The 12,439-nt window shown below is 40.9% G+C and overlaps 1 protein-coding gene across 2 annotated transcripts in view; it reads right to left on the bottom strand.

Annotated features, from left to right (window-relative positions):
- Positions 1–2,290: 2,290 nt before the first annotated feature.
- LOC117338996 (calcyphosin-like protein) overlaps positions 2,291–12,439 on the bottom strand; it is a 33,890-nt gene continuing 23,741 nt past the window's right edge. For both annotated transcript variants that reach the window (XM_033900370.1, XM_033900363.1), the window contains one exon: positions 2,291–3,779. In XM_033900370.1, coding sequence (XP_033756261.1) covers positions 3,529–3,779 — 251 coding nt within the window. In that variant the 3' untranslated portion in view covers positions 2,291–3,528. The remainder of the gene's footprint in view (positions 3,780–12,439) is intronic.

The following is a 12,439-nucleotide window of genomic DNA, read 5'->3' as shown; positions in this document are numbered from 1 at the left end:
GCACGCGATTGACTATAAGCACGCGTATAACGCACGGATTTCCACATTTCAATAAATCCATACATATCAATATAATGTAGCAAGGTACTAGACAAACGCTATGAAATAAGCATTTAAATAATGAAAAATAAATTCTATGAAACTATATTAGACAAGGGAAATCACTCTTCCAAGCTTAATCGTTTTCTTAGTCAATACCTACATGTACATGTACAATCTCCGTCTAACAATAGTTTTGAGTTTGAGCTTTGATGAGTTTATTCAACTTCAGTTTGATTTTGAAAATTAACGAAACATTTTAAAGGGCAGACATGTGGATTTCTGTTTTGAAGGGAAAATAGTGTATGTTTATTTTACAAAGTAAGACATATATTTTATGTTTATTACAGTAGAATTGTAAACAATGCTGACCCAATAATTCAACATCGCAAATAGCTCAAGTGTGTGTTTACCCCATTTAAACCCAGTAAATTTGTTTAAATAAATCATAAAACTTGTCACATAAGAATCAGGCGAGGAGTTACTTCGCTGTAGACCGAAAATGATGAATTACAGTCTGAAGATCTGACTAGAACCGTCGTCCTATCTATCCCCACCGATAATGGCTCCCACGAAGAATGATATAAGATAACGTTTAGTTATCAATGGCATTGCTCAGAGGTTTTTATATCTCGTTCGATCTCGCGAGACAATCAGTCATGCTACCAAGACAGGAAATACCTTTCGTGTTCACGTAGTGTTTTATCTCATCAATCAGCGATGTATTACTAAATGTTATACGCATACACAGAACATATTGTGTCGTATGTGTGCCGTTTGTGCGTCCTACGTGTGTCATGCGTGTGTCATGCGTGTGTTACGCGTGTGTCATGTGTGTGACGTGCGTGTAGGGTGTGTGTATCATGTGTGTGACGTGTGTGTGTCGTGTGTCACGGAGTGTGTGTGCGCGTGCCATGCGTGTGAAGTGTGTCGTGAGTGTGTCGTGTGTGTCGTGTTTTGGTTTAATTTAAAACTGCAAAAGTATTTATCTTGTAACCACCATATGGATATTAAGTATGAGTGTGTGGCGATATTGGATATTATTACATTTTTACCAGTGAAATATAAAAAAATATTCATTCTATAAAAGTGATATTTTTCACTAGTGAAAAATAGTGAAAAATATCATTTAGTGAAAAATATCACTTTTGCTGATTTGACCAATCAAATTAATGATTAATTAGAAAATACCAAAATAATTGACCAATCAGAAAGCCCGACATATATGTCAGCACCTGGACAGGGGGGGACTACTTTTTTAGGGAACTGTTGGCCTAGTTAGCATACGGGATAGGTTTTTCGTTGATAAAAAATGTAATAAACAGAATATCGCAGCACGAGTGAAAAATATCAAAATATTAGCCCCACTCGTGAAATATATTTGGTATTACTGAAGACACTGTTAGATATCCTCTATAAATCTGTCAATTTGCAGAACATTGTGATGCAATATTTATTTATTTATCTTTTTAGTTGTCGTTTTAGTGTCAGTTGTTCCAAAGAGTAAAAATATTACAATAATCGAATAATATTTGCAATTCTGTCCAATCTTTTATTATTAAAAGTAAACGCTTTGAGTCGGTATGATATCCCTTTCACTATAAGATATCTAAACGTATATATTATTCTAAGAATATAATGTATGTCAAAAACTAACCCATGTCCCTCGTTGTCACTTCTTTATGAGGACTCACGGAAAAAATGTTGCAATAACATTCCTATTCTTCTACCACCATCACCTACACACACACACACACACACACACACAACACACACACACACACACACACACCCCTCCCCTTCCCCCTCCCCTTCCGCTCCCCCACTACTCAAATAGATTAGTATTAATGAGATAATTTCTTAACCTATGTATTAATGTAATTACTGTTTATTACCATTGTATGTTAATTTCGACAGTATTGCAAATTCTCTGCTGAGATTACTTTATTTATATGCGTACGGGCCAGAGTCATGCTGATCTACATACGTACAAGTTGTATGTCTGTAGCTCAACATGATATCTGCTTATTATGTTATCTGCCTGTCTGAAAGAGAAGACGGATTTATATTACATTCTTTCCGAATTCTTTACTGTTCTATGTTTGTGTAATATATATTCTATGTGTAGGGTGTCAGGGCCAGAGGAAACTCGGGCTTTACATTCTCATAACTCGTTATCTCCCGATATTGTTACACAGATCGAAGTCAGACTTTGGTTTAGATGACATATCCCATATCATCAAAAAATGCATTGCCGTTTGAAATAAGTCTTTATTTAAAGATGAAAAATATGACAATTATCTGTTTCGTGTATTATGAATTAAAACATCCACATACACTTATTACTCAAAGCTACAATTTACAAACACACAAGTCCACAAATGATTTACACATTCTTCTGAAAAATGACATATTATACAAAAAAAAAAAACAACATAAAAATGGTCATATCATTCGATTTCATAAAATTGTATTATATGAATTTTTTTCTTAAAATTCATATTAATATATTTAAAATGCAATTGTTGGCCAATATATAGATAACTTTAAATTCTCGTAAATCCGGATTTTCGGGTTAGATTCATAAACCTGTAAAATGCATGAAAATGATTCCGTTGCAAAAAGTGGCACTGTATATTATCGTTGAAGAACGTCATTTGGGAGAAATTGCAAGGGAATAAATATAAAAATTAAAGACTAATGTTCATCAATTCTAACTTCAGTAAAAAAAAGTTTCACAAATTATTCGGATCAGAATTACCTACTACACATATATTTTGCAATATACAATGGCACAATAGTATCTTTAAGCGGTGGCCTAACTTTTTTATGAAATATTTATTTACAAATCATTTTTCGGCATCTTCTGTTCCTCATATGGCATCCATATTGGTAACTCCGATAATAGTGTAGTTTTCTTTGGCGTCTTTAAACTTCGCTATGGCCATGCTCTCGTTTTAATGGAATATATTTGCGTTGATATTTTAATAACCTCTTACGTGATAAAGTTCATCAAAATACTTTTTGACACGGCTGGTATTTTTCAGTCCTTCCATCGTTAGCTTTTCAAATTTTTACATGTGCACAGTTCTAACAGCTGTTTTAGGCGGATAAACAAGCTTTTAAATATACATTCTTTGTAGGTAACACGTATTAAATAGTATATCTAAAGTCCTATTTAAGTATCCTTAAACCAAACATGTGATTTGTTCGAGACGTTTTAAGCGAATTACGTCCAAATATCAGGGGTCAAATAACCCGAATTTTTCGGAACTCCTCTTGATTTTTCGTTAAAACTATACATCTCATACACATCGGGGTATATTTTTGTTTTCGTCATGATATATGCACACTTCTATGTCGAGCATCCCATATATATATGCATAGAGGTGTGACATAACACCTTAATTCATAATTCATGTTCAATGAAATTGTTTGTACACAAATGGAAATTGTCATGGTAACAATATTAAAATAAACAATGGATGTCTATTTTCTATTGTTGTTTGATCCTTTTTTCGGAAGACCATACGAAGCCCTCATTGTGAGGTCAAAGTACGCATCATCATCGTACAGAGCACTGACGCCTGCGTAGTAATCGAGGAACTCTTCTCGTGTCACCACTCCATCCGGGTTATTTTGGTCGTCAATGGTATCCAGGAAGCTGCGCAGAGTTTCCTCCTCTGTCCACTCACCGGATAGGTACTTGGGATGACATTTGACGTTATCGGAAAATCTTACTGAAAATATACAAAATAAACAAGGTGTTAGATTGATATTGAATTGATTCAATATAAAGGAATTCAATTACATGTATACTGTACTTTTATACCTGTCTAAACCGACACCCTTTGTGATACAACAGTCCGTTATTTGCAACAAATGTAACGAATTAGACAGGTTGTCAATATGCAACAGTGGCCCGTGGGCCTTAATGGTCTGACTCTAAAGACTCTTGTACAGTGTACTTTGGTAGAATTTATTCCCAGTAGTGAGTATACTGGTAATGTTGACCATGGTGCCCATCTTGGATTTCGGACCGACCAAAAAATAGCAATACTAGGACAGGACCATAGTTTGAGTTAAATCCTACTGATGTTACTCGAGAAGTTTGAAAAGGGTCTTGATCAGAAAACCATGATTGCGCAATCATGTTTCAAAATGGCCGCCATGGCTGACATGTCACAGTTTTACGATGCCTAAAACTAACAACACTTTGTTGGCTCTCCTTCCTGAGCAGCCCTACCAATTTTCAGCAAAATGGCACCAGTAGAATCGCAGAAGAAGTTTTAAATGTGTTTTTCAAGATGGCTGCCATGTCATTCATCTTTTATTTCGCACCGACCCGAAAAATAACAACAGCTGGTCAGAACCTTTTCAGAATCACTTAAGGTAAGTTTAAACTGAATCCCACTGGTGACACTTGAGTAGAAGATTAAAGCAGGTGTTGTTCAGAAAAACAAAGATTGTGCAATCATATTACAAAATGGCCGCCAAGGCTGTCATGTCACGACGACGGACAAAGTACGATGGCTATAGGTCATTCTGATTCTATTGGTCAGATGACCTAAACATAGCATATCTATTAGTACAATTGTATATGATAATTTATGACATAAATATTGTTGAGATGTCGAATACGACAAAATGTCATAAACCTAAGGGGTCAAATTAGACAGGTGTCTAATGCATTAGAAAACATGAAGACGTATCATTTATGCCTAGGTGGAAAGATGGAAAGAGTTCGGCAAACACGTGATAACGGGTGTAAATCTCATTGGCTTTCAGTGCCATTCCGGAAAATCCCGATGATTACCGATTAAACAGCACAGAATGAGACAGCTGGCCTGAAGATAAACGTTTACTTTTCATGCTTCATAAACTCCTGTAGTTATACTAAAATGCGAGCAGTATTATAAATGTCATGTGTGTGAATCAGACAGGCTTTTATAGTAAATATAAAAAGGGTTAATTATCTCTGATTCTGCTCTGCGGTAAATGAAACATCGCGTGTTCAAGTTCAATTTACATTCATACACGAAGCATATTATTTGTTATCTCGCCAAAAAATATATTTAGAATGTTCGTTGCAACTAATTATGAGTATCACGTGCATTCTTACGAATAAAAGTAATGAATAATTTGAATTTATTTTTATCTGTAAAGAATTCACACATCAAACACATAGCCAGTCTTAGAGGCGCCATTACCAATCAAATTTTATCCCGTACACCATGTAACGCATGTGTTGTAAGCTGTATTTTGCTCTTATTACATACCATAAAATGTACGAAATTTCAGAACACGAAATGTACAAGGAAAATAAATCTTGATCTGCTTACAAAGAGGAAGTCTACTACATTGTATTTTCAGCGTAATTCAGCCAAAACTGAAATGAATGGTTTTTTGTTTTTTTGTTGGTTTTTTTTTTTTGTTTTTTTTTTTGTTTTGTTTTTTTGCGAGTGTCAACAATAACAACCAGCGTAAAATAGACAAATTATCTAAACTCAAATCTGTATCTGACATAAGAAATGTGTCATGAATTGATAAATTCGATAAAATCTTTTTTTTTCGATTATCACAAACCACAAGCTAACATATCGTCAAATTCAATGAATGTCATCAATGACACGAAACTCGATATAAGGACAATTTGATACATCGCCAGATCTGACATCTAAGGATCAATTTAATCAATGGACAAGCATAGAACCACGCGAGGCAATAATGACACTGTAGGGAGGTTTCACTATATAGTCAATACAAACATATTCGATAATGTTTCTCTAATACCTCCTTATACTGATATATGTTGACTGATCTTGGATGTTTATGGTGCATGGCGATGTAATGGATTCATATCATTATCGAAAGTCGTGTTCCAGAGCCCAACACAGAATCAAGATATTTTGTTTTACTCTGACTTATTGCAAATAAGTTTGATAGCCAATAGAAAATTAAGGACCTTTATTTCGGTCAATATTGTGTTATATCAACCTGGTACAATCTACCAAAATACTAACCTCGGGCTTCCTCCTCGGTTAATGTTTGATTCTACCAGGTTGACATATCACCATATTGACCTCACAAAACGACCATATTTAATAAGTGTCCGTTGTGATGACGTAAAAATCTTGTTAACGGCACAATTTACCAATCATATCATACAATACCCCGTAAGGGCTGAAAGAACATTGTGACCAGGACTGAAATAACCCGAAACCTGTCAAGATTTTACAATAATTATTGCTTTAAATGTAAATCTCTTGGCGGCGTCTTCAAATGTTCTAAACATGTTTGATATTATATAAAATGTATGATATCCTGTTAATGCAACGCGAAGCCAAAATCTTGGATCTCCCTTGGTACATTGCAAAATACCTGTTAACTCAATCACCGCGCAAAGAAAATAATGTGAAAATATATATATACCTTTGGTTCCGTCCTGATTTCATTACGAGAACATAATTTGATTTAAGAATCTGTAATTCGTTAGGTGAACGGATTGGAGGCGGGAAGGAAAGCCCGAGAAGGACAACGCAAGATGAGCTGCAAGTGTCAACTCGCCCGATACGCAAAGACAATTGAATACATTCTGCCATTTTACCAATTCCGAAGAGCATTTCAGACGTTGTAGGGGATCACATCAAATGACACCCCTGCCTGTGTATGACGTCACAGGGGATTGCAAAATTTACCATGTGTTGAGATTTTCTGTACGTAACCCACAGAGCGCCCTCTGTCGATCCAAAAATATCTAGCCTGTAATTGAAATTATCGGATTCGTGTGGTCGAACACTTTTTACTCGTCACGTACAATAGAAATGAAAAGACAATAGTTGATGGTATCTGTTGTTTCGTTATTTCGTTATTTCGTCTCGCTAGATACCGCTTATTTGAAGCGACGGAATAAATTTCATCGTTTTTTCGCATCCCTGGGCGACAGAAAAAACAGCTGAAATTTGTAGCTAAACGACAATTTATTTTTACATGTGTTGTGTTCGTTATTTCGTTATGTCCCCGAGGAACGACGCTGTTTGGCGCGACAAAAACAGGATGATTATCGTTATATCGCTGTAAGTTAACGAAATAACGAAATGAAAAATATCAACCATCACCGCCATCTTGACCCTTCGTTACCATACACAGATAAACTGGCCGCAGACTGACCCGAAACTGTAAACAAGGTACAATAACTATGTATACATGGGCGTATTTACAACAATACAAGTCGATATATACCAATAGACTAGGGATTCAGCAAATCACGACGTTGATTGTTGTCCTAATATTACAGTTTCATCCTCTCTTAAACACAGCGTTATATCTAGAGAAATATATTTCTATTTAGTTCACATTTTCTTAGATTAAAAAGTCCAAATTTTCGAGAAAAAAATGAATCTTTTTTGGACAGAATCGGCTTTTTTTCCGAAAACATATAACGATTTCTGAAGTCCTTCGAACTACCGTCTGACTCCGTTTGACCCCGTCAGACAGTCGTGAACTTATCAATCTTAAAGATGCACGTCAATTCCATGTCCAGAATCTCCCGAAGGTTCGAAAGTTCAAAGCTTATTCGTAGTCATATATAAATGATAGCCGTTAAAATAAAGTTACTGATATATGTATTTTCAGAGTGAGCAGATATTTTCGCGGAACCCTACCGCCAAGACAATACAAAATAGAACCTTGAGCACGAACCCTTCGTTGTATAGAAACTGACCGGGCGCTATAGTTTCATCAAAGTGCATGTACCTAATTAGAACTGATGGAAATCCCTTTATTTCAAATAGTCTTTAGGAAGGTTTTTTTTTTTATTTAATTTCAAAAAAAAAACAAACTTGGAATTTTTCTTTTTCCTTCTAAAATTGTGTAATGATTTCCTATGGGAAATTTTATGTTAAGGAATTCCCGTTTGATGAAATGGGACCAGAAGGCCCCTAAAACCCGTGCCGGTTATAGTGAGATAGTGAATGGGCAAGATCAGTATACAGGTATTATGGGCATTGAACGCTGAAACGGAATGGAATCATTTTAATTTAAATATTATACATTTTAAAAGTATTTCATTTTAAAAAGTTTAAATTTGAAATGAAAATCAATTTTAATTTAAAATATTTATTAATAGATTTCACGGGGGAAAAGCAAGAGATTTATGATTTGATAGGTTTGTATATATTGTACTCCAATATAATACCTTCTGAACATAACCAAGATCATATATTGTTTATGACAACCTGATCAATACACGTTATATTTAATAAGCTGTATTCATCGTATAACTTGTGTCGAGATCTCCCGGGCAATCATCGTATAATGAGTGGTTTATTTTACGGAGGTGCTATCTGAACATGGGTAAATATTTGCTAATTCCATCGCTTATCCAGTCGGGTTAGCCCTGCTGATTCAGAACAAATCCATTGAGTCAACAAATGCGACACAACACAACGTTTAAGCAACATAAGGTATACCCACGATCCAGGATATGGTTATAGAATGGTTATGGTATGGAATCAATTAAGAAATTTGCGTAATTGGACTATACACGAGTTTTATTAGAAAACTATTGAGAACAGGCATGATTGGTATGGCTATAGTATGTAAGTGATGAATTATTCAAAATACAGTTAGGGCATACGTGTACTTTAATACGATATTATGGTAATAGGTTTGGTAATGTCATTAATAGTATTTAACACAGGGACCTGACACGAATTTTCAACCAACGGTCCATATATATATAAATGTGTGGGGAATATGGACCGTGGGGGATGGAAACTCGTACCATATCCCTGTGTTACTGAACATTGAACGTATGGTGCCTTTCGACAAGATTGTAAATACTTATTAGAATCATCTACGAAGTATTCATAACACAGATTTATCAATGGTACATGTAATGTTTGTCTACAGAAATATTTACCAAAAACAACAGGCACTCGATATTTTCTAATGACGTCACAAAAGATAAATATTGAAATGATTCGATTTGAGATATCGAAATTGAATTGGTACAACTTGTAATAGCGGGATTACTGGGGTGAATACATATTCTATTTTGTTTTGAAATGCTTATGAGAATTTAACTGTCAAGAAATATTCAACCCCCAACTCACCCCTTTCCTCTTAAGCTACAGCCTCCACAGTAACCTCTAAACTATACACAACTGTCCTAGATTTTCATACCCTCCCCTGCATGCCGTCAAAGATAAAAAAAAAAATCCTTATCTATCCTCGATGGTATCAACTCTCTCCGGCGTCCACAGTGGTAAAATCCTCTCCCTTGCCCATAATATATCACTGCCCACCCCCCTGTCTTCAAAATTGCACTCCCTCCTCCCTCCCTTGCCCCCAATGTAACACTCTCCCTTCCCCAACCCCCAATATAACACCCTCTCTTCCCCTACCCCCAATATAACACTCTCCCTTCCCCTACCCCCAATATAACACTCTCCCTTCCCCTACCCCCAATATAACACTCTCCCTTCCCCTACCCCCAATATAACACTCTCCCTTCCCCTACCCCCAATATAACACCCTCCCTTCCCCTACCCCCAATATAACACTCTCCCTTCCCCTACCCCCAATATAACACTCTCCCTTCCCCTACCCCCAATATAACACTCTCCCTTCTCCTACCCCAATATAACACTCTCCCTTCCCCTACCCCCAATATAACACCCTCCCTTCCCCTACCCCCAATATACAGCTCCCACTCTCCCTTCCTCCCCTACCCCCAATATAACACTCTCCCTTCCCTTGTCCCCCAATATAACACTCTCACTTCCCTTGTCCCCAATATAACACTCTCTCCCTTCCCCTAACACCTCCCGTCCCCTACCCCAATATAACACTCTCCCTCCCCCCTACCCCCAAGTAAACACTCTCCCTTCCCCTACCCCCAATAAAACACTCTCCCGTTCCTTGTCCCCAGATATAACACGCCCTTCCTCCGACCCCCAATAAACACCTCCTTCCCTGCCCCAAAATAACACCCTCCGCCCCAAGCCCCTAAAAACACCGCCCGCCCCTACCCCCAATAAACACGCGCCCGTCCCCGACCCCCAAGATGACACACCGCCCGTCCCCGACCACCCAAGGATAACCTTCCCGGTCCCCACTCCCCAAAGAACACGTCCCCCTTCCCCGACCCCCAAGAAACACCCCTCGCCCGGACCCCCAAGAAACACTCTCCCGCCCGACCCCCAAGAGAACACCCGCCCGGCCCCTAACCCACCAAGAGAACAGCGACCGGCCCGCGACCCCCAAGAGAAACACTCGTCCCGGCCCACCCCCAAAGGAGACCTACCCCGCCTCTTGCCCCGACCCCAAGAGAACACTCTCCCGCCCCCTGACCCCAATGAGACACTCGCGGCCCGACCCCCAGGAACCACGCCACCTTCCAGACCACCAGAGTGGGGATAACCACGAGCCTTCCCCACCCCCAATGAGAACACTCGCCCTTCCCATGGCCCCCAATATGATAAACGCGCCGGCCTACCCCCAAGAGTACACGCGCCGGGTATCCGGCCCGCCAATAGAACACCCGCACGTAACCGACCCCAAGAGAACACGCGCCCGGCCACTACCCATGATGAGACACGCGCCCGGCCCCTACCCCAATAGAACACCCTCCGGATCCCGACCCCCATAGAACACGCCGGCCCCGACACCCAAGATAACTCTCTCCCTTCCCCTAACACCCAATATACACTCTCCCTTCCCCTACCCCCAATTATAACACTCTCCCTTCCCCTACCCCCAATATCACCACATCTCCCTTCCCTTGGTCACCCAAATAAACTCTCCTTCCACTACCCCCAATATACCTCTCCCTCTCCTGCCCCCAATATAACACCCTCCCTTCCTCCTAACCCCCAATATACACTCCCCTTCCTCCCCTACCACTCCCCAATATAACACTCTCCCTTCCACTACCCCAAATATACACCCTCCCTTCCCCTACCCCCATATAAACTCTCCCTCCCTTCCCCGACCCCCAATATAACACTCTCCCTTCCCCTCCCCCATTAACACTCTCCCTTCCCCCACCCCCATATACACTCTCCCTTCCCCTACCCCCCATATAACACCCTCCCTCCCCTACCCCAATAGTAACCTCTCCTTCCTCCCTTCCCCTACCCCCATATAACACTCTCCCTTCCCTAACCCCTCAAGTATAACAGCTGCCCTTCTCCGACCCCAATAGAAACACTCTCCTCGCCCTACCCCCAATAACACTCACCCTTCCCTTGTCCCCCAATATAACACTCTCCCTTCCCCTACCCCAAATATAACACTCTCTCCCTTCCACTACCCCCAATATAACACTCTCCCTTCCCTTGTCCCCCAATATAACACTCTCCCTTCCCCACCCCCAATAAACCACCCTGCCGCTCCCTACCCCCAATATAACACTTTCCCATGCCCCTACCCCCAATATAACACCTCCTCTTCTCTGCCCCCAAGTAACACTCCCTTCCCTTGGCCCCCAATAAACACCTCCCTGTCCCCTTACCCCCCAAATAAACACCCCTCAACCGACCCCAATAAACACTCCCCGTCGTTCCCTACCCCCAAGTATAACACGCGTCCCTCGCCTGGCCCCCAATAAACACCGCTGCCACTCCCCCTGACCCCCAATAACCTGCGCTCACCGTCCGCTACCCCCAAAAACACCTGCCCGCCTCCTGACCCCAAGATAACAACCGCCCGGCCCCTACCCCAAGTCGAACACCGCCTGCCCGACTCCCCAAGAAACACGCCCCGCCCGACCCCCAATGAGTAAAACGCGTCCTGCCCCGACCCCAAGAAACATCCCGCCCTACCCCCAAGATAACACCGCCTGCCCGCCCACCCCCAAGAAACCAGCCGCCTTCCCCACCCCCAAGAGACACGCCCCGGTCCCCGACCCCAAAGAAACACCCTCCTCCCCGACCCCCAAAGTAACACTCGCCCGCCCCCGACCCCCAAGAGAACACCCCGCCTGCCCCGACCCCCAATATAACACCGTACCTGGCCCCTAACCCCCAAGAAACACGTCTCCCGTCCCGACCCCCACAATAACACCACCCAACGTCCCCTACCCCCAAATAACACCCTCCGGCCCGACCCCAAAGAACACCCCCCTCCCCACCCCAATAGAAACACTCGCCCTTCCCCACCCCCCAATATAACACCCTCCCTTCCCCTACCCCCATATATAACACTCGTCCCTTCCCCTACCCCCAATATAACACTCTCCCGTCCCCTACCCCCAATATAACACCTCCCTTCCCCTACCCCCAATATAACACTCTCCCTTCCCCTACCCCCAATATAACACTCTCCCTTCCCCCTACCCCCAATATAACACTCTCCCTTCCCCTACCCCCAATATAACTCTCTCCCTTCCCCTGCC

The sequence above is a fragment of the Pecten maximus genome, chromosome 1, assembly GCF_902652985.1.
Source record: "Pecten maximus chromosome 1, xPecMax1.1, whole genome shotgun sequence".
In the NCBI taxonomy this organism is placed as follows: Eukaryota; Metazoa; Mollusca; class Bivalvia; order Pectinida; family Pectinidae; genus Pecten; species Pecten maximus.
The sequence above is the reverse complement of the archived record's forward strand: the minus strand, read 5'-3'. Positions and strand labels throughout refer to the sequence as shown.